The 23,476-nt window shown below is 38.9% G+C and overlaps 2 protein-coding genes across 5 annotated transcripts in view; one reads left to right on the forward strand and one right to left on the reverse strand.

Moving 5' to 3' along the window:
• The window catches only part of LOC136778651 (paired box protein Pax-6-like), a 51,793-nt gene extending 45,119 nt beyond the window's left edge, over positions 1 to 6,674 (forward strand). Inside the window, exons 7-10 of one of the 3 annotated variants that reach the window (XM_066735712.1) lie at positions 2,506 to 2,765; positions 2,857 to 3,176; positions 3,315 to 3,709; positions 4,393 to 6,674. In XM_066735712.1, the coding sequence (XP_066591809.1) occupies positions 2,506 to 2,765; positions 2,857 to 3,176; positions 3,315 to 3,663 (929 nt within the window). In that variant the 3' untranslated portion in view covers positions 3,664 to 3,709; positions 4,393 to 6,674. The remainder of the gene's footprint in view (positions 1 to 2,505; positions 2,766 to 2,856; positions 3,177 to 3,314; positions 3,710 to 4,392) is intronic. The other 2 variants (XM_066735710.1, XM_066735711.1) reach the window with 2 other exon arrangements.
• Positions 6,675 to 6,855: 181 nt separating this feature from the next.
• LOC136778652 (uncharacterized) lies at positions 6,856 to 17,312 on the reverse strand. 2 transcript variants are annotated; one of them, XM_066735714.1, is made up of 6 exons: positions 17,108 to 17,312; positions 16,740 to 16,839; positions 16,138 to 16,257; positions 15,879 to 16,053; positions 15,677 to 15,796; positions 6,856 to 8,928 (listed from the first exon to the last, which is right to left on the reverse strand). In XM_066735714.1, the coding sequence occupies exons 2-6, from the start codon at positions 16,797 to 16,799 to the stop codon at positions 7,874 to 7,876; spliced, it is 1,530 nt and encodes a 509-aa protein (XP_066591811.1). In that variant the 5' UTR covers positions 16,800 to 16,839; positions 17,108 to 17,312; the 3' UTR covers positions 6,856 to 7,873. The 2 variants fall into 2 exon arrangements, with proteins under 2 accessions (XP_066591811.1, XP_066591810.1); XM_066735713.1 differs by lacking the exon at positions 17,108 to 17,312 and adding an exon at positions 16,943 to 17,082 and having other exon boundaries at positions 6,858 to 8,928.
• Positions 17,313 to 23,476: the final 6,164 nt, after the last annotated feature.

Consider the following 23,476-nt stretch of genomic DNA (forward strand, 5'->3'; position numbering starts at 1 on the left):
GCTTCGGCTGTAAAAGTGCAAAGCCTTTGAGCCGAGCGAGTGCGGCTGAAAAGGTTTCGGAATCGCAGGTCAGAGTCTATCGAAACGTCGTTTTGGGAGGTGGAGGGGGGAGAGGGTGAGGAGTGCGGGAGTGGTTGAGAGAACCAAGTGGATTAGTGACGCTCGGATAAAGTTTAGCGAGCGGCCACGGGCCAACAACAGCAGCAGTAGCAGCAGCAGCAGCTTGCCACTTGTAAGTTGGAGTCACCGGCCGCGAGAGGACCTGAAGAGGTCTTCGTTAAAATCAAAAGAGTTTAGATTTGTAAGTAAGAGAGAGAGAGAGAGAGGGAGCGTTTAATTAAGGGTGTCAGGTGTCGGTGAGAGAAGAGCAGCTGCGCGACGTGGAGGGGGAAGGGCGCTCTTCCCGTTTCGTTTCGTTTTGCCCTTTCGCGTCTCTCCCTTCTCGTTTGGTTCGCGTCTCCCGTTCGTCCCCACGTTGCCGTTCCGTCCCGACCCACCCATCCCGATGCTTGTCCTATCCTCGTTCGTCCTATTATCCACCAACCCGAGCTCGAGCTCGTTCAAGCGTGATGGCGGCTCGGTTCGGCTTGCCTCGACTCGACTCGTCCTTTCCAACCCGAACCAACACTATTTCTCCGATTCTCCCAACTTTCCACACACCGACGTTAAACTATGTACATATATATTAAAGATAGTATATATCAGTATATAGATATTCCATATACATATATAGTTGCACCTTTTCCCATGCAAGTAGCCACTCGATTTTCTGTTTGCTTATTAAATGGACGATTAAGCAATTTCAATAAGCGAATTGAACGACGGCATTTGCCAGGAGTTTTTTCAAGTTCGCGTTTCCTTGAGGACACGAGGGGCAGGCGGGCAGCTTGCGCGACTGAACAAGGGCGGCTGAAAAATTACTCGACTGCAAGAAAGCAGCGGTGATTGCATTGTGGCAAGCAGCCAGTGGTTTATTTTACATCCGAAGGACTCTCGTCGAGGAGCACTAGGCTATTGCTACCAATCCAGCAATAGTTTCGAGTCGCTAGGGTCGACATTCGCGTCAAGCATTTTTCTTCGACAAAACAATCTGCCCCGTGCCATTTCGCTCACTTACGGCTAGGTTGCACACACGCAGCTTTGTGCGCCTCGAGTGCTCGCCTCGGTACCGTATTATATGTATACTTGGAACGCTAATCGTTCCGGAAACCTCGCTGAACAATTTTGCCACTCGTCGTTATTTTATTAGTATATAGAAAGTCGTGGCTGCGGGCGCGTATAGCGACGTCGATTGGTAGGATTAAAGTAAATTGTGTAGAGGGTTTAAGGAGGATTTTGTGGAAACTAGAAACTGTTGATAAGTTGGTAGGAAGGAAGGAAGGAAGGAAGGAAGGAAGGAAGGATGATCTCCTTCGGAGAGTCTCTCGTCGAGAGTTGGAAGAGGGTGGGCGGTGGTGTGGCGGCGGTTTTAATTGCTGCTTAAGACACCCTAGTCGCGTTATCGTTGCTATGCGGCATCCCCTTATATCCATCGTCGTTTAACGCTCGTCATGCCTTCGCAGGCTACGCTTCTCCCCGGTATACTGCGGCGAAGCCGAGGGGAGGACTTGGAAAGGCTACGGATTTTCGAAGGGGAAGCGAAGCTCCGTTTTGCCCGATAAAAATAACTCAAGATAATGCGAAATCATAAAATGGAGCAGAAAAGTTTCTCTGCCTCGTATAGAACTCGCGCGCGCGCCAAGACGACGACGACGACAACGATGGCACGAGGAAAACAGGAACGAGAGCAAACTATCTCAACGAGAATAATCAGCCCGTATCGTCGATAAGAATTTATTTATCGACGTTATTATCATTCTTATATACATATATAGTATATTATAATCTTTTACTGTAATATTTACTGCTTCTACGCTGGGACATGGAGGAAATTTTCCGTGGCATTAAAACGTTAAACCGATCATAATTAGCAATGAAAGGGTTTCCGTATGTAAGGGGGAGGATGGTTGAGAATTGCTGAGGAGGAACTAAGAAAAAAGCAATGAGGAAAGAAAATAAGGGAGGGGGATGAAACGATAAGAGGAACGGAAGCAGGGAGAGGGTTGGAAGGTTGACAGGGGCGTATCGGGGTAGGTTAGGGAGGGAGGGCGTCTTATCGCGTAGCCCACCCTTCGCAGTTTCTTCCCTGACGCTCTCTCTCTCTCTCTCTCTCTCTCTCTTTCTCGCTCTCTCTGGTGCGCGCGTGAACGAGGACGCCGAGCCAAAAGCCGGTGACGCCTCGACGCGTTCACCCAGAAAGCAACGATAAGGCCAGCTTCAACCACCCCCCTCCTAACTACGGCTACGTTCTCGCATACGTCGACACTCTCGTGCACGCAGCTCGAGGTCGCAAGCCAAATGGTGCCCGGGCCATCCATTTCGACATTACGCGCGTTTCATCCCTCGTCTCTTGCATACGTAGGGTAGAGCAGAGATCTCTGATTAACGCTCGATCGATCGTTGCAGTTGCCGAGCTGGAGGGGGGAGCCCACTCCGACGAGACAAACAGCGGGGGTGACAACAGCAACGCCGGAAGTGTCTCGGGAGGCGCCGACGACGACCAGGCAAGACTTCGCCTCAAGAGAAAATTGCAGAGGAATCGCACGAGCTTCAGCAATGAGCAGATCGATGCCCTTGAGAAGGAGTTCGAGAGGACGCACTATCCAGACGTGTTCGCCAGGGAGAGACTGGCCGGGAAGATAGGACTTCCGGAAGCTAGAATACAGGTAGTTAAAATTCCAACATGTCTCTCTCAGTTCACGTATAGGCGTCTCGTGTCCTATATCTTCCTCTGTCTTCTCTCATTCACTAACTCAGGTCTGGTTTTCGAATCGGCGGGCAAAGTGGAGGCGCGAGGACAAACTGCGCGCGCAACGGAGGGATACGCCGCAGCAGCAGCAGCAACAGCAGCAACAACAACAGCAGCAGCAGCAGCAGCAACAGCAATCGTCGCAGCAACACGCGTCGGGAGTGAACCTGGTGGGAACCACCGGGCACCCAACGCCGCCTCCGCCATCCGCTATTCTCGGAGGCCAACCACCTACACAGGCACCACCCTCGCCTCCCAGGATTCATCATGGATTCGCACCCACGGCTGTCTATCCTGGAATTCCCAGCATGCCGGACTCCTACAGCAGGTGAGTTCCTTCTCCTCCCCCCCACCAGTCCCTTATCTTAACTGCAACTAGCGAGAGAGCAAGACTCAACAGCCACCTGGCGATGAACTATCGAACTAACTAAAGTTTCTCTTTTTCGATAAATCGTTGGTGGAGCAGTCCTATGACGTCAATGGCGAGTTTCACCATGTCCGGCGGAAGCCAGCAGAGCCAGCACTCGGGCAGCATGTCCTCCTTGTCCGGAAGTGGAATGGGCCCGATGGGAATGACAGTTGGGATGACCGTTGGTCCCAGTCCCGGTGCCTGTCTTCAGCAACGCGACAACGGCTATTCCTGCGGTGTTGCCAGGCCACCGAGTTACGAGTCCCTGCATTTGGGCTACGGTGCCAGACCCACGTGCAGTCCGACCCAACCTTACCACGCGTCGGGCCTCAACCAATATAACCAGAACGCCAGCTCGACCGGTGAGTGTCTACCGCACTCACTGCACTCGCTGCTTGCACTTTAGCCGATGGACTATGGCTACCATGGATAACACGCTATCGAACCTGCCGGTAATCGATTACTCTCTCATCGCCTCTCTTTTAATTATTATTCTTACTACACCCAATTATCCGTCCCAAGATACACGCAGCAGACGCTTCTCGCGCGCGCACATTTTGCACGCTTGATAGACGCACGCACGCATGCACATATACACACGATCCATAAATAGTTCATTAGCAAGCCCGCGGATAGCGCAACTCTCGAAAGCTCGCTTACCAACTCGTACAATTTCCCTCGTTCAATTCTAATCTAAGCAGGTTAATTCGCGAAAGCTTCATCTTCCAAGCTGCACCTTTGTTCCGGACGTGCGTTTATTATTATGCTCACGAGGAAACTTTGTCCAGTTCACCAACGAGTCTACTCGGCAACGCTAATTAAACGTCATGGAAATTCTGATTGATTAACCGCTAAACTAGAGAGATCAACCATTAAACTTTCTAGTCGTCTCAAATTATCTCTAATTATCTGTAGATAAACGCGTCGGAAACTGGAAAACTGTTGCTTTCGAAGCTACATTTCTTTTTTTTAATGCTCGAAAGTTAGCTCCAAAATTGAAGCTACAGCGATTCGTTCGTTTGGACGGAAATGACGCGTATAGTGTACCTCGCGTTAAAGCTTTCCGGATACTCTTTAATTCATAGACTTTTTTCCCCATATTTGTGAGGATAAAGTATCTTCCTCTTGTTTTCAGGTTTGATATCACCCGGCGTGAGCGTGCCGATCGCGGTTCCAGGGCAGCCAGCACCGGATATGGCGGCGCAATATTGGTCCCCGAGGCTCCAGTGACCGTCGTGGTGGCCGTCGATGTCGACGTCGACCTCCTCGCCGTGAAGGACTAACTCCCAAGGTCGCGTTCGTCGAGCATCAACAACAACAGCCCGCACAGGAATCAATCCAATTTCCCCCATGCGACTTCATCGTGAAATCCAATGAGAATCAGCAGAAGCCAACTCGTTGATCATCCAAGATACTACGCGAAGCGAATCAAACACACTTTCGCCTTGCAAATCCCCCCCCCCCCCCCACCCAGCAGAATCCTCTTTAGGTCGATCGTGTTTTGGTCCTGCAGCACATGTGAAAACTATCAGCAAGGATTAAAGCGAAATGAAAAAAGGAACTCTATGGAATTTAATCGAGTAGATATGGAAAAAATTTAAATGGACTATACTTATCGCGATATAAATACATACTACGTAATAGGAATAATATCATCTCTCGCGTTTCCTGCGTGTACTCACGAAGATCCTCGAGACGATAAGCGATTAAAACTCGAAATGCATATGTATAGTGTATATCGGCTGGACGAAAATGATTAGTGAAAAATTTGCAATTTCGTGCAAAGACAAGCACGAGTCGGTACAAAGCTGAGATTAAGATACGACATAACGATGCCTGTTGGTGTTAATAGACGTTTAAATGGCGATCCACGAGCAGCCGAGCTTCTCCAGCTTCTTCATTCCTTATCACACCCCCTTTTCCGTTACATCCTCAAATCTCGTGGATAAACATCACCCTGCCGACTGAGTCCGATAAATCAGGTTATCGCGAAATCAACAATATAACGAATAGAGCAAAATTGAAATAGACTGGAGGATTATTGTTGTTTGTTGCAAATTCGTCATACTTGGATCGGCACACGGTGAATGGCTATCCCGATGAAATCTTTCAATTACTAAAGAGCAATGCGGATCTCGATCCACGTGGAATCTTAAGCTAGGTGTATAAAGGGAAAAAGTAAAATAGCTAAGCTATACTAAATCGATATTACCACTATTATTTATATTCATGTAACGAATGGAGCCAGAAAAAAATTAATGAAAGTTTGTTGTGTGTACATCGTAAGAATATCGGCAGTCATTTATATATATAAATATTATATATAATAGTTGATGCTAATCCTAAGTAACTTGATAAAAATTGATATATAATTTATATTCGGTACAATGTCGAGAAAAGGATGCGAGGAGATGACAAGGACCGATTGTGATTTCCCTTAGGGCAAGGTATGTTAAGCGCATACGAGTATGCATTCTAAATAAATAGTGTGTGCATTTAACAAGGACTTTTCAGTTTTCGATTTCTAATGGACAAATTAAAAACGCACATCTCCCATTAAAGAGCTTCTCCCCAATTCACGTCTTTTAGAGATCTTCGCGATAATACCCCTCAAAATGACAAAATATTATATTATCATTGTTACAAATTATGTGTATATCCATCGTTTCTTATGTTGCTTTTCTATCTGGCCGCTTTTACTTTTACCACACCTGTTTCCAGAGTGCTCCTCTCGTAAACCATGCACTTCCTTGATGGGTACAATTTTTCAAACTAAATGGAACAAGAATTTGTTGGTTTTCTTCAACGAAGCAATAGAGAAAGTTTAATCCAATCGAAAGCAATGCTTGCATATTTTACAAATGTTTTATTACAATAATTAATACAAGCTTATAAGTGTGATTTAATTAGTAATTTTAGAAAGTACTCATTTGACATGAATCTGTGGTTAATCCATTGCAGCGTAAACTCTGGTTGGTTCAGTCGGCAAAACTCTATTAAGCAACAATCGTAAGTGTGCACGAGAACAATAACATTATAAATAGGACAGTCGTAGATTTAGTAAAAATTATTGAGGGCTGTGTTTTATGGATTGGTAACTTTGTGATATAGGCGACCTTTTACCGATTTTCTCAAAAAGCATTTGTCACACATTTTAGGAATTTATATACCTATATCCGTAAGCGTCAAAAGACACTCGACACCTTGTCCGCATATCTTCCCGTGCAATTAGGCAGATTGAACCTTCACAATTTAAATGGTAAACGTTAGATCTATACAAAACCAACGAATTCTTTCTCTACTTGGTCTCATGAATTTTAGCAATACTTTCACTTATCATTTTAAGATATTGTATGAAAAATAAAGAATATGTTCAAATTGTAATTTATCTCGTAGAAGGAGTGTTTTTGTAAAATAATTCGTTTGATTGTAATTGAGCTGATCGTTGTAAGGAAGCATAAGGAGAGTGAGAGTGAGAGAGAGAGTAACAATAACTTGCAAATGTAACAATCGTATATTTACTCCAATAATAATTTGTTTATACAATTTTTCGAGGTATTAATCATTACAATCTTTAATTAAATCTATCGCATACACTAGAATGTATCGAAGACACTCTGCTTCAAGCTAATAGAAATCATTTGCGGATAAGGAGAAAAACAATAAACTCAACTCTATTCGCAAATTATGATTCCAATGTTATTCACTAAAAATTTACAAAATATAAGAATGGTATGTACAATTGGAATTTATTTTACAATTACGTTATAGCGAGAGAAAAATTATTATAAATAAGTATGTGATGCAAATAGGAATTGTATATAATATCGTTTTTGTATATATATAAATATCTTTTCGTGATTTTCGTTGATTAAAATTTTATAAGGGATAATGCTAGCTATATTAAATATACCGCGGAGATCCAATGATTACTGGTAACCCGTAGATTTCGGAGCAGGGATAATACAGATGGGTTGAGGGCGCATGATTCTTAGTTTAAAACGCCTTAGTCATCTTTAAGTCTACCCCTCTAGAAAAAAAGCTAAACCAAGTGAATAATTATTTGTTTCAAGTTATTCGATTAGACACCGGCTTGCTTTAAAATTAAATTATTTAATTAAAAGCTACACTTTATATACTGACCGAATCATCCTCTCTCTAAATCGAACACTTTCAGGCTCGTATAATTGTTATAAGTTTCTACGATGTAGGAATGGTAGAAAATAGAGATAAACTAAATTCCGCTAATTCATTCGAACAGAAAAAAAACATTTAATGCCAATAATAATTGATCGATCGATTTTTTGTTCTCGTGCAATTTTTAACTATAAAACTAAGAATAAAGCTATAACAGCTCTAGGTGTAAATCATACCGATCCGAAAATACTTGAAAAAGTAGAATTTGAATAACTTATAAAAAAGGATAAAAAAATTGCATAGAATATAACCTGAGATACGGTAGCGCATTGCGCTTACGAGAAAGCATTATAAATAAAACGAAGAATTGATGGAAGAAAATACCCTCCAGTTTTGCTCGAGAGTATTAAATATACGTGAATAATTCAAAATAAAAAGATAAAAACGATAAAAAAATATAAAACAGACAAGAGATACTCTTAAGCAGTGGTTTTGTCTTTGAGTAATGCATCGATGTCCTTTAGGATGTCATCGGAAGCATCGGTAGCATCCAGCATCAAATAATCATCCTCGTTAACGTTCAACAGACTATCACACATTTGTTTATGGTCGTCTATGCTATCCTCGATGGAGGCAGTGTCCTGGGTCTCCTCATCGACCAAGGTCATCGTGGTTTTCGACGCGAAGAATATACTGGATTCTGCCATCTTCGTACGACTTTCATCGGTGCTACTGTCGCACAATCTGACCTCAACGTCACTCGTTTTATCCAGACTGATCTGACCTTCTTCGTTAGAACTGTCAGGAGCTCCAGATGCTACCCTTTCAATTGCTTCAGGCAACGGTACTGCCTTTCTTCTAGGTCTCAGCGACTCGAGCGTACCTTCCGCGAATCTTTTGCAGGACCTTCGAAGTCTCACGGGTGGAACTTTGACATTGGATCTTTCCGAAAGGTTTTGCTTATTCGTCGATTCCCCTTCTTCGTTAGAGACAGCGCAGACGTTCCTTTTAACGCCCCTCTTAATATCCAGAGCACTCGTCTCGGCGTAAGTATTAATTACATTTTGCGAACAGTCAACCAACTCTTCCTCGGCTTCCGGCTTCTCCCTGGCTAAAGTAACTCTCTTGGCATTGATAATAGTGGACGAAAGAGCCTGCTTTTCTGCGTCACTGGGATTAGTTACGATGGGGGATGATTGTTTAGCGGCATCCACCTCCATCTTCAACTTCTTCCTCTGCCTAATAGCGTCCAAGGTCAAAACTTGAAAGTCCAGAGACTTGGAGACGTTGGATTCCTCTTCCTGATTACTCTTGCCAAGCCTGGAGTAAACGTTCGTCTTCCTGCTGTTACGGGCTAAGCCGATTCTCTTTATTTTACCACCGCCAAGGTCGCCCTTAAAGTCGTCCGCCTGGTAGGAGTAGTAAGCCGCACTTTCCGCCTGAATTTCCTCCAACCTGATCTCCTCGTACGTCTTGCAATACGGCACCTTTGGCTGTGGTTTAACTGGAGACGGTGCGCTTTCATTGTCAGATTCTGGAAGAAGCACACGAAGAAGTTGGAGAATTATCTTTGACTCGTCCACTGTTTGTTTTTAATGATTCCTTTTCACCCTGATGGAATCTTACTTCGCTGTACCATCCCTTCCTTCTTTCCTTGCTACAGTATAACTATTCCTTTTCTGGGAGGGGGGTGGGGGGGGCTATTGAATTATACTTCCTCCATTGTGATGGATTTAAAACTTTTAACGTGGCCATATTATTAAATATTCTGCTCTCGGCTTCCCTCGCAGTCAGCCATTTTAATTAAACAACATCGTCCGTCCTATTGCAAGATAATACATCATTAACAGGATTTGCTATTATCCTAGTCTCTCTCACACGCTCTCTCTCTCTCTCTCTCTCTCACCCAAAGCAGGAACCAGGAATGCTGCCACTTTTTTTTACTCCTTTTATTTACATTCTATCTTGAATCCAATATTTTTCACATGGAAATTTGCCTAAATTAAGTGCGTTGGAAAGTTTAAGATCCTTTTCGATCCTAACAGAATATACTACGCAAAACTCTCAATCCTTGTTGTAGAATGGTTTAATCGCGATGATTCTGGAGCTCGTGTGAGAAAGCTTTTTTTCTTTAGAAGTGCTGAAAGTTTTAATATCGGGAGGTACAGGATTGGAATAGGGGAACGTGAGAATTTATTATTTAATTTCTACATGTATATAATATTTTGTAGCATTTTTCTTTTTAAAGAGAGGACAGGAATTTTAGAAATAAGTTATGGAAAGATGTTTGAAGGCACGATACTGAATAATAGTTAAAACGCCAATGTTGATGAATCTCTCATTTTGAGGTACCAAGTTTATTGAGATTCAAATATTATCTCAATGAAAAGTATTAATTTCCATTCGCTTACATTGATTCGTATAATAATTGCGCATTGCGTATTCGGCATGTATAATTTTAATTCTCTTGTTCTCTTTTAATTTTATCATCATTGTTTCTGCTGGCTTTGAATAACCAACTAATCTACGTAAGAACAATTGCACCCTGCTGCATTATTTACTTTCGATAGCGTCTCGTTAAAAAGAATCGATTCTTTAAAAACCACGTTCAAAAGCAATTTTTGGTCAAAGTTTAATAGGTGCGAAATAGAAGAAAAATTCTAGTCTTCAAGGTCGGATAAGAATACATTTATAAAGATTACCAAAGGGTGCAAGAGTCATTACGTGGACTGTACAATACTTTAGCAGCCTAACGACATAGACTAGAAAAATGCACAGGATTCCTTTTTGTCGAGAAAACTGTTAAAAATAAAAACACACTCAAACACACACCTCCCAGATTTTGGTGCAATATAAACTTTTTATCCAGAAATGCAAAAGTTTTTTGTTGAAGCTTTCTTGAGTAAAGATTTCAGGGAGGGGGTCTAAAACATTAGTTGTTGGCAAAAATGTAACACAAGACAAAAAAGTGTTTCAAGTTCCGAATAATAGAATGCGAAACGCTGAAAAATTGTCGATCAAAGGAAAATTCAGCAATTTCGAAAATGATTCTAATATTCTTTTTTATTCTCTCTCTCTCTCTCTCTCTCTCTCTCTCTCTCTCTCTTATTTATTTATTTAGCGGCGCCAAGATGTGAGAACGCCGATTCAATTATTATCATTTTCCGAGCAGCTCAAGCATCGTCAGCTAAGGTTAAACCAATGCAATTTTGAAAAATAAAAAGAATATTGAACAATCATCTCTCGGGTATATAACTAAAGCTCAATATTATAAACTTAACACAAAAGTTCTGAAAGCGACTTACAACAACTCGCCGACGAGGCTGAGGCTACTCGTATTTTTCTAAATCTTAAATATATATATATTTTTATATAATATATAATATATATTTCGCTTCAAACTTGCCGTCCAACAACGCACAGGCGCATGTGTGCGCATATATCAAGCAAGAGAATTCAGTGCTGCCTCGAGAAACTCGAAGTTATTACCAGCCTAAAAACTGATATTCTTTCACCGATATAACATATTCTCTAACAATTCGGTTAACTCAATTTTAATAAAGAAAACGAAAATGAAAAAAAAAACTTAATTGGATTAAAAAAGGAAACAAGAAAGTCAAAGTAATCCATAAAGAAATCCTACAAGATTAACAAGAAATGCTTGGAGGAGGGAAAAAATGTGATGCTTTAAGCAAAATTCACGATTTCGCGATATTTCATAGCCCTTGAGTAAAATTCATCTACGAGATCTCGAGGCAAATCGTCGGTGGAAGGATCTTTGGCCAAATTCTTCCACCTGACTCGCAAATCTTACAGAGAAATCATTCCGTTACAAGTCTCGCAAATGCAAGATGGAGCTTCGTCCCCTTCCGGCGCCTCAAGGGTTCATTAGTGTAATTAATTAACATTCGATCGGTATATTTACGTAGGTACTAATATCGAATGAACGATCGGATATAAAATTACTGTACGCCGGAAGTGTGCTAAATTCAGTGATATTTTCTACTTTAAAATTTCATCTCTCTCTCTCTCTCTCTCTTGAACACATGCATGCTCTCTTGTTCTATCACTCCCTTTAAACATACACAATCAATTAAACATTCTGCATTTTCTTGCTCACGTACACAGTACTTAATAAATTCTATATAATAGATTCTCGTTCTTTTTCTAACCGGAACATTCGCGTGTTGCGTTTCTCTCCCTAATCTGCCAATCTCTGTTCAAATCGTTCTCTCTCTCTCTCTCTCTTTCTTTCTTATCCTCATTATTTCTAACAAATTGCTCTCTTGATCAAACCGCGCAATCACATTTGTTTGTATTCAACCAAATGGTTGAATACAATACAGAGAAAAATTGGTAGATTTCAGGCAACACTCGACTGTTCCAAGAATTTCCAGACTTTACACACCGACACAGTTATTTCGATTATAAATATCATTAGTAGTTAAATATAGAATATTTCATATACTGCTGCGTGTCCTCGTGTAATAAAGATTATAGCTTCCTTAATTACGTTGCAATTTCTATATGTGTTCCTGTGTGTGTGCGTGTGTGTTTTGCGTGTCGAAGAACGCGTAAAAATCACGAATCAACCCAAAAGCGAGAATACCACGCGTACAGTTGAACCGAGCTGCTGTGATTCGAACGAACGAATGAAATCAAGGTTTACGTCAGTCAATTCTTCATTTTGCCCAGCGTTCGTCCTTTTCGTCAGGATAAAGTGGATTTTTGATCAGTGACAGATTGAGAGTAGGAGAAATTTGCTCAGTTTAGTTTTTTATTCACACCAGAAGCATCTCCGAGCACCATCTACGAGAAGGAGGAACCGGCGGTGCTCAGAGACAGATTTTTGTCGAGTCGATTAATCCCTTCCGATTGGCGGAAGTCGAATTATCGATTGGGGTTTCTCGCGAAGCCAGAGAAAGCTTTGCGATTCCACTTTTGTCGCGAAACAAGGCTGAGAAGAAAAAACAACCGACACGGTTTCCCTTGGCGTGCTTCCGCATGCCCACGGGACTTGACTCGCTCGACTATTCGTGGGGGGCCGTCGTTTTCGAACCGCACTCATTCGCCCATCGACTTTCTAAATCTACTCTCCGACCAGTCTCTCATTGAACTCGTTGCAATTACCATTACGTCTTTAGTCGCTCTCTCACCCGTTCTCTTCGTTTATTCAGAGATCGGTTTATTTCGGTTCTCTCTCTCTCTCTCTCTGAGAGCGTTTCGATCAAGCGAATCGACAAGGACTTGGCTCTCATCCGACTGTTGCGTCATTTTATTTTCCTATTATATAGTATATATGTCTATATATATATATATATCGTATAAATTTCCCGTGGGCACAAAGTGTCGTGTCCCATGCCGTTTGAGACTCGCAAACTCGTGTGAAAAGCCAAAACATATGAAGGCATATTATTCGTGCACGCGTCAAAATATTAAGGCTGGGATGCGATGTACGTGAAAAATATCTGTTAGTGTACTGCAAGGGAAAAGCACGCGTTCACGCCGATTTTCAACATTTATACAAGTTTTGGCCCAAAGTGGAAGTTCGCATTCCGCAAAACTCTCGCTGGGAAACGAGGCTTCCACCAAAAATCCAACCAAACTTTCAAGCTTAACTCTCGAAATAGACCGTCTCGGTTCAAAAATCTTTAGAAAATTCTCCACAAGAATTTTCATTCTTTGAGACTTTTAGGATGTTACGCGATTTTGCGGTTTTCCATAAAAAATAATTTAATAAATAAAATACAATGTAAAACGAGGGAAAAAAAAGAAAACAATCGCAGTCCCATGTGCTACATGGCAAAATTTACTGTTAATCGTTTAGCCGCGAGCTTCGAACCGATTTTTAAGCAAGAAACGAATTTATTAGTAGGATCTATCAAACAATTTTCGCGCAAAAATTTCTAAATATTATTCAGGCATTATTTGAAAACTGATTTTCAACTTATTATATCATTCCAGTGGCTTAGCAAACTGCTCTATCCCGTAATCCAGTAAGATTGAAAAAAAGCGATGTAAAAAAAATGTTTTTTGTATTTCTTTTTAATCTTACTGGCTTATCGTGCAAAAAGAGCAGTTCGTGCGTCACTGGAATGATAAAAGTTAAAAATCAATTTTGAAATAACGCCGAGATAATTTTCGAAAATTTTGACCTGCAAAGCTTCTTCATATATCCCGTTAATCGATTATATTAAACCGAGCAAAACTACGCGTGTATGTGTATTTATGCATGTGTTTGCTTGTGTTTGTGTGTAGGGGCTTCAAAGCGGCAGTCTATGGCTACTTTCTTCTTCAAAGTAATTTCATCGAAATTTTCGCATAGTTTTTCAACTTGCAATCTACAATGAAAACTTTACACATCTTCCTAGACAAATAGCCATAGACCAATAAAGAGCTATAGGCATTTTTTAAGATATAGCAATTTTCTCAATTAATTCGGTATCGTTTCAAAGTATACTTCTTAATTGTACAATGCATTAATTTTCTTTCATCAGCAAGTATCTTGTGTGTATATATATATATATATATATAACATTGCTTTAAAACTGTGATAGCAATAAAAAAGAAAAAATAATATCTCCGTTAATATCGACCAATTTTTAATCAATAAAAAATCTATTATTGAGCTGAGGCCGTTGAATTTTATTGGGATTAAAACATTGGTTCTCTTACATATTAAATTAATTTAGACAATTTTTCTCATGATTGAAGTTTAACAACCTATGTGATGTAAACTCAAACCGTCTTAGCTTGATCCAATCGTCGCGTGCCTCACGCTCTATGAACGAAAGAGCAAACTTTTCAGATTACTTCTGGAAAAATAAATAAAACTCTAAATATAATAATTTATATAACCATGATTGTGATAACAACTCACGCAATCGGAGATACAACGATAATTTGTCAAATTCGCATAAATTTCCTTAATAAAATAACATAGCTCTCTTTACTTTTTCGTATCTCTCGGCAAAGAAAATCATCACACTTCCCGCATTTCAGTAATAAAGACAATATTTTTATGATAGTTTGATCAATTGATTGTTAAATCGTATTTAAAAATACTACAGCTTAGAAATGCCTTCTTTGATAGGCAGTATTAGAAATATGAACTACTTCACTCGTATAACTGGCTTGCTTTTTCTCATTAATTGCATCTATACATTTTTAATAAAAAAAAAGCAGTCTTTACTAATGAAAAACGAAGTTTCATATATTAACATCGTAAATAAAACGATTGAGATATTAACTGATACGCGAAGATATTGAGACGCTCCTAGTTATTCGGTTTTATACGAAATAACATTATACCTGGAGCTTAGTTATGTATTGGAAATATATTGGCATTCCTGGTACCCATGTATTATTTTAATTCAATTGTTACAACATTCAAAATGAAAATGGTCAAATCTTCTTGCTTGAACGAGCCAAATATTTTCCAAAGGCCAGTGATCCAAATATACACACACACACACACACACACACACACACACACACACACACATATACCATATGTATATATGGATACACACAAATATATATATATATATATAAATGCGTGTATCAATTCTTGCAAGCAGAGAGATACTTTCGTAGAAAACTTCTATGCCCGTAGCATATCCTTCTCTTGTTCCCTTAAACAGTTTTCACCTATACACAATATTAAATGAACTTTAATGATTAATTAGTAGAAATTTGGTACGATATACATGTACATCTCTAAATTCTTCAAAAGTATCCATCTGAATTGGCTGACGAACGAGGGAAATTACATATGTATGACCAATATCGCTGATATTAAAATCGCCTAAAAGACGTTACACCAAGGAACGGAAACGGAAATCTGGTTGTTTGCGTTTGAGTAGTTGGTTGATTGTTTATGGGAGAGAACGACGGCGGCTGAAGGAGTGGAGAGCTCTGCTGACTTTGCAGTGGAGACAGAGATTGGCCATGAGAGTGCATAATTTGCTGGTGAGGATATGGAATGGTATGATGACAGGAAGGGCTCTGGGAGGACTGAACATTGGCTTGAGGAATATTTAAGTATTTTGCAATGCTGACGTTACTAGAAATGCCAATACTGCTGGGAACGTTGTTTGGAATCGTCAAGCTGTTAAGGATTTTTAATGGATTAGGAAAGTTCAAATTTGAATGTAAATTTGATGGATTGGGGAGACTAAGAGCCGATTGTAGATTAGAAGGAAGGGATAGGGAAGGAAGTGTCCCTGGTGTAAGATAGTGCACATTGATAGACGGACGGGGGGGCTAGTAAAGCCTCATACCTTCTTCAAATTTGACGATAATGGGATCAACAGCTGGACTGCCTATGAAACTTCCTGCTTCACTACTTCCCCTTCCCTGATCAGATTCTGTACTACTACCATCATATTTTGTATCATCCGCTACAACATAACAAAATATGTTAAAATTATATGTAAAGCTTGAAATATACAAAAATAATCTTCAATTGTTCAATTACTGTACCTTGGCGGTTCGAGCTGTCTTGATTTACAGGCTTTGCAGGTGAGTCTGCACTTTTCACTGGATTAATCGGATCTGATGAAATAGTTTTTGCATTTTTATGCATAAAAGAACAATGTGGTTTTCTACATCCTGATGGTTGTGTTTCCCAGTAACAAGGAATGAGCTTGCGATTTTTCTGTATAAAAATAAAAGGTAAGAGACCTCAGTCTTTTTATTTTGCCTTAAAAAGAAATAAAAATTTGGCATACGCAAAACTTACTTTTAGTTCCATGTGTCTGAAATTACAGTGTTCATTGAAGCAGATGCCCTGCTGCCAAAAAGGGCACATTGTTTCACAACCCAAAGCAGAAGGTTCATGTCTAAATGCACAACTATCGCCCTGCAAAGATTACATTAAAAAATAATCCAAAAAATGAAAAATAAACAATGTGGTAATAAACTAGTGAGAATCCTATGAAGAACCGCAGTGCTCCGTTTAACTTATTCATACTGCGGGTACCCATCGATCAGACTTTTATTTTTCCAAAAATATTTAGGTCATGCATAATACTGAATTAGAGAGTTCGCGAAAGATAATAAAAGAAGCTGATACTCTTATACGATAGAATTTAATAAAAAAAAAAAAAAAAAAGTAAACAAAAAGTATTATCTTCAATTATTCCGTAGAATCATTGGTGTGATTTTCTAAGCAAAAATGAGAAGTTTCAGTATAAAACGCAACATGGCCAACATGGCCGACCTAACCTTCGAGTTAAAAGCACAGCAAGCAATATGGGTTGTTAACTCGACTAACCCTTCAATTGCAGCCTTTTTTTCTTGTGATTAAGGCTGATTTCGTTTTGTGTAAAATAAATTAATTACCTTTTTGCATGTTGAATAATAGAAAAAGTAACAATCGGTATTCTTGTGATTATTCTCCATTTGCAAGGATCGGAAAAAAGACGAATGATCGTGCTCCTTGCTGCAAAACAATATAAAAATTAAGAGGGAAAATGGATAAATAAATTTTGTTGTGTTAAATTTGTGGAGGAGGTAAAAGCAAAAAATTATAATTGTAAAGTTACCATTTAGTGGGAAACATGATCGCGTTTTCGTAGTTTTGGTACGGCGAACAAGGCTAAGATATAACTAAAGGACGCGTTTAAATTTGGATTTTCATCTACCGTGTACGTATCGAACGATTAAAATAGTTTTTCTGTATGTTATTAATGTACCGTAGCATCACTTACCTTTGATGACTTTTTTTTTTGCCCTATCTCGTTGTCCCACACACAAATTTGACACACACGTATTCTAATCGTCAGCGTTTCGACCAGCAAGAATAGTATAGGGTATAGGATACAAGGAAGGAGATCGAAGCCATAGACAGAGGGGCAAGGTGGGGTAAGAGTAAGGCAAAGGAGAGAGCGGAGAGAGATAGAGTGAGAAAGAAATATCATCACTCTGACGACATGGAACACAATTGTACACTAGATAGCAACACAACTATAAGAATATCTCGTATGTAGTCGGTTCTCTAACGGCGGCATATAGGAGATTCGTGTTAGTTGACTATAGCGCTCAGGATGATGGCTTCTGAGAACGCTGATTGGTCAATATCATGTAGTGCCAACATGAAATGGTCCGTAACCAATAGATGAATACGAAAAATGAGACCTATCCGCCATTTTGGAGTGGAGAAGTGTTTACATGCTAGTTGCTAGTTGTAGCAGAAAGAGGTGTGAAATGGAAAAATGTCAAATAGTGAGGTTACTAAAGTAAAAATAGAAAAGAATGAATGGAAAGTAAGAATATTCGAACTTTCCATTCATTATTTTCCATTTTTACTTTAGTAACCTCACTATTTGACAATTTTCCATTTCACACCTCTTTCTGCTACAACTAGCATGTAAACACTTCTCCACTCCAAAATGGCGGATGGGTCTCATTTTTCGTATTCATCTATTGGTAACGGACCATTTCATGTTGGCACTACATGATATTGACCAATCAGCGTTCTCAGAAGCCATCATCCTGAGCGCTATAGTCAACTAACACGAATCTCCTATATGCCGCCGTTAGAGAACCTCCCTCCCTGTACATACGCAACCTCTAACCTAACCTTATAGTTGCCATTTCCAATGGTTTGACAGTCAGTAAAACAGAAAATAATCAACTATCGGTAACAACAGTAACACACTTTCGGATTGAGATTTGAGGGATCCTGTTTATTACACCGTTTCGATACTACAATGAAAAAGAAGAACAAATCCAATAAACGTTTACGGATAAGCTATTAACGTTATTGCTATCATAGAAAATTGCTTGAAATAGTATGTATATGCGCATCAGCGTTGCCAAGTGTAGTATAATTATACTACCGTAGTATAATTTTCCTATAGCGTAGTACAGTTGAGCCCAATAATCTGGCGTCAGGCGAGGGGAAGCCGGAGATAAAGGGGCAAGGGGTATCTAGGGAATTTACGGGTTATATACAATTCTAGTTCCCTAACTTTACATTTGTCCACTTTTGAAATGTCAATTAAATGTAAACAAAATTTACAGTTTTTAAATCTAAGTTACGGAAAAGTTTAAGAAAAGATTATAATGAAGAACAGGAAAAGAGAGGATATCAGATGAGTTTGATTAATTATTATAAATATGTGAAAATATATTTGTAGATTGTTAAGAAGATATGCTTTGTGGTTATTTGATTTTAATTACAGGTTAAATTATGCGTTTTATCTCAACTTGGATGAGGAAGGATTAATTTATCAAAACTTCTAATGGGATTTTGACATCTAAATACATTTTATTATGATAAAGAAGGTTAGATTGGTTATTACATCCATTCATGTTAATTGGAAACATAATTTGAAGATTAATTGATAAAAATGAAAGGTAAGTTAACTTTAATGTTGTTAAAAATGAAATTAACTCTGTGGTTGTATTAATGTATAAGTTTTATTTTTTGGTTTCTCACCATGACATATAATACATAATTATTATATATGTATTTAACTTTAAAATTACAGTAAAAATTTATAATTACATTTAATATTGCAGGGCATAACCATTTGCGGCAATCACCTCTTCCAAACGGCGTGGAAAAGATTGGACAAGATTTTGGCAAATCTGTGGTTCGTTTCTTAACTCTTCCCATACTCTTCTTACGTGACACCTTAGCTCATGTTTGGTCCTCTCTTGTTCTGGTCTCCAGCGTTTCACCATTATACCCCAGACATTTTCTATTAAATTGAGATCTGGGGATCTCGATGGCCAAATCATCCTTTCAATTTCAGGATGCTCTGCAAACCATTCACGTGTCATTTTGGATGTGTGCACACTGGAGTTATCCTGGACAAATTGGATCATTGGTAAGTCTTGGACCGGATACATCCTTCTGACACTAGGCAGCATATGATTTTCTAGGATGCTTGTATACACTGCTGAATTCATCTTAGTGTCAATTTCAATTAAATCACCCACACCGTCTCCTGAAATCCAACCCCAATAAGCAATAGTTATCCTATTATTTCTGTTCATAGGTAGGACATATTTATCATTAAATCTGGTTCCATCCGGTCGCCAAACATGTATCCTCCCATCTTCAGAAGATTGAAACACCTTCTCATCAGTCCAGATAACTTTACGCCAGAATTCATCTCCTTTGCTCAAGTGCTCCAAGGCAAATCCAACTCTGTCCTCTCTGTGCTGAGCTGATAATTTTATTTTGTGCACAGCATGGTGGCAATGGATTCCAGCTTCGTGCAACCTTCTGCGTACAGTCATCTTTGATATGTTCAGGTCTAATTTTCTTAATATGCTTGACGTAGGCTGGAAAGGATCTTCGTTCATTGTATCTACAATTTTTCTATTCTCCTCTTGCGATGTTAATCTGGGTCTTTTGTTATTTTTCCTTCTATCTTCCAATCCTGAATATCCCTCTTCTCTATATCTTTTAATCCATTTATTAATCGTAGACTTATGCAGCTGCAGCTGATCAGATATATCCACTGAGCTCATTCCTGCTTTCCAAAAACCAATGACTTCTCCTTTCTTTATTGAAGTTTCACTATTAATTGACATCTTTTGAAGTTTTAATTTTTAGAGAAACGATTATTGAACTGTGTAACACCTTTTGAGAGAAAACAAAACACAACAATAAAAGAAACGAAAATCGACTTGATTGTTATTTGTTTTATCGTTTCGTTTCTTTTATTGTTGTGTTTTGTTTTCTCTCAAAAGGTGTTACACAGTTCAATAATCGTTTCTCTAAAAATTAAAACTTCAAAAGATGTCAATTAATAGTGAAACTTCAATAAAGAAAGGAGAAGTCATTGGTTTTTGGAAAGCAGGAATGAGCTCAGTGGATATATCTGATCAGCTGCAGCTGCATAAGTCTACGATTAATAAATGGATTAAAAGATATAGAGAAGAGGGATATTCAGGATTGGAAGATAGAAGGAAAAATAACAAAAGACCCAGATTAACATCGCAAGAGGAGAATAGAAAAATTGTAGATACAATGAACGAAGATCCTTTCCAGCCTACGTCAAGCATATTAAGAAAATTAGACCTGAACATATCAAAGATGACTGTACGCAGAAGGTTGCACGAAGCTGGAATCCATTGCCACCATGCTGTGCACAAAATAAAATTATCAGCTCAGCACAGAGAGGACAGAGTTGGATTTGCCTTGGAGCACTTGAGCAAAGGAGATGAATTCTGGCGTAAAGTTATCTGGACTGATGAGAAGGTGTTTCAATCTTCTGAAGATGGGAGGATACATGTTTGGCGACCGGATGGAACCAGATTTAATGATAAATATGTCCTACCTATGAACAGAAATAATAGGATAACTATTGCTTATTGGGGTTGGATTTCAGGAGACGGTGTGGGTGATTTAATTGAAATTGACACTAAGATGAATTCAGCAGTGTATACAAGCATCCTAGAAAATCATATGCTGCCTAGTGTCAGAAGGATGTATCCGGTCCAAGACTTACCAATGATCCAATTTGTCCAGGATAACTCCAGTGTGCACACATCCAAAATGACACGTGAATGGTTTGCAGAGCATCCTGAAATTGAAAGGATGATTTGGCCATCGAGATCCCCAGATCTCAATTTAATAGAAAATGTCTGGGGTATAATGGTGAAACGCTGGAGACCAGAACAAGAGAGGACCAAACATGAGCTAAGGTGTCACGTAAGAAGAGTATGGGAAGAGTTAAGAAACGAACCACAGATTTGCCAAAATCTTGTCCAATCTTTTCCACGCCGTTTGGAAGAGGTGATTGCCGCAAATGGTTATGCCCTGCAATATTAAATGTAATTATAAATTTTTACTGTAATTTTAAAGTTAAATACATATATAATAATTATGTATTATATGTCATGGTGAGAAACCAAAAAATAAAACTTATACATTAATACAACCACAGAGTTAATTTCATTTTTAACAACATTAAAGTTAACTTACCTTTCATTTTTATCAATTAATCTTCAAATTATGTTTCCAATTAACATGAATGGATGTAATAACCAATCTAACCTTCTTTATCATAATAAAATGTATTTAGATGTCAAAATCCCATTAGAAGTTTTGATAAATTAATCCTTCCTCATCCAAGTTGAGATAAAACGCATAATTTAACCTGTAATTAAAATCAAATAACCACAAAGCATATCTTCTTAACAATCTACAAATATATTTTCACATATTTATAATAATTAATCAAACTCATCTGATATCCTCTCTTTTCCTGTTCTTCATTATAATCTTTTCTTAAACTTTTCCGTAACTTAGATTTAAAAACTGTAAATTTTGTTTACATTTAATTGACATTTCAAAAGTGGACAAATGTAAAGTTAGGGAACTAGAATTGTATATAACCCGTAAATTCCCTAGATACCCCTTGCCCCTTTATCTCCGGCTTCCCCTCGCCTGACGCCAGATTATTGGGCTCAACTGTATCCTTAGGATACTACGCTACAGTTTCTGTTCCCTGCGGGATCCTACGCTATAGTTTCTGTTCACTGCGGGATCCTACGCTACAGTTTCTGTCCTTGCGGGATACAACCAATGCCAGGTATGGCTTTTTCTAATGTTTCGATGCATTTAGGAACTGCTTTAAAAAGACACCAGCGCTCTTACTATGTAGTACTAATACGCGCGCCTATGTATAACTCATCCTCGCTTATCTCGTATATACACAATGGGAAATTAAATCATATGTAGCTCAGGCATCAGATAGTGTAGTAATGAATTAAATAATATAATTCAACCCGGGAAAGAAAACTATAGTATAATTAACGGGAATCCATATACCGACATTACAGGGCGAAAACTATTTCGCATGCAGCGTCGTCATTTGTTGACGGATTGTAAAGTTATTACAAATTTTTGGAAATGCCAGAAGCTTATCTACTAAGTTACGTTAGGAAAATTAAAAAAAAATGAAAAAAATTTTTTGTTTAAATAAATATATTAACATTATTGAGAAACAACATTTAAATCGCAAAATCCCCCAACGTACTTTACTAGATAATGTTCATACGTTTCCAAAAAGTCCACAAAAATGCAAATCTGTCAAGAAATGACGATGCTGCATGCAAAATAAATAATGGAAGAATTTCGTGTTGGCGACTTCCCGAACACGAAATTCTTCCATTATTTATTTTGCATGCAGCATCGTCATTTCTTGACAGATTTGCATTTTTGTGGACTTTTTGGAAACGTATGAACATTATCTAGTAAAGTACGTTGGGGGATTTTGCGATTTAAATGTTGTTTCTCAATAATGTTAATATATTTATTTAAACAAAAAATTTTTTTCATTTTTTTTTAATTTTCCTAACGTAACTTAGTAGATAAGCTTCTGGCATTTCCAAAAACCTGTAATAACTTTACAATCCGTCAACAAATGACGACGCTGCATGCGAAATAGTTTTCGCCCTGTAATGTTGGTATATGGATTCCCGTTAAGGTGTGGTGTGCTCTTGGCACTTCTACAAGATTCCCAAAGATCAGAAAATTAATTCGAATCATTTACTAATCGGAAGGGATCTTGTAGAAGTGAGCCCCCCCACCACGACAAGGTGGCACACCGTCGGGGAGGGAGGCGGCGCCGCCTCACCTGAAACAAAAAGAAAACAAAAATATACTTGAAAAAACGAGTATTTAACCCGAAATGTGGAGGGATTTTCAAAGAAAATATTTCCACATTTCAGATTCTAATTAGGAATTTCAAAGACAGACAAAGATATAAATTAATAAAGCATGCTAAAAAAAGTGAATGAATAGAGAAACTAACTAAATTGTTACTTCTTTCCAGCGGTTAGTTGAGAAGCTTCCTCCTCTCGAGCGTGAATGTTAATTCACACAAAGGTCAACCAGATCTTGACTGATACTCTCCTCAGTGACTAATTACCCTTACATTCTTTGTCCCTTGGTGTGGATCCGAGTTGTCACACGAAGAACTACTACGTCGAGGAAACGATTTACACATCAATAAAGATGGACCCCTATTAGGTGAACTTAATGAGCCAACGTCGAGAGTCCACAAGGACAAAGTAAGTAAGGGTTGATAGTCGCTGAAGGAGGATCAGCCCGA

This window comes from Prorops nasuta, unplaced genomic scaffold (assembly GCF_024137725.1).
Source record: "Prorops nasuta isolate Cenicafe-Biocafe unplaced genomic scaffold, Cenicafe_Pnas_1.2 PNAS00014, whole genome shotgun sequence".
Lineage (NCBI taxonomy): Eukaryota > Metazoa > Arthropoda > Insecta > Hymenoptera > Bethylidae > Prorops > Prorops nasuta.

Bases quoted from the DNA above. Each gene is read 5' to 3' on its own strand.
- LOC136778652 (XM_066735713.1), bottom strand. The intron at 16,258-16,739 runs GTAATTAATTTA...TAATCTTTGCAG, and splicing joins ATTATTCAACATGCAAAAAG to GGCGATAGTTGTGCATTTAG. The intron at 8,929-15,676 runs GTATGAGGCTTT...TGCTTCTTCCAG, and splicing joins TATCGTCAAATTTGAAGAAG to AATCTGACAATGAAAGCGCA.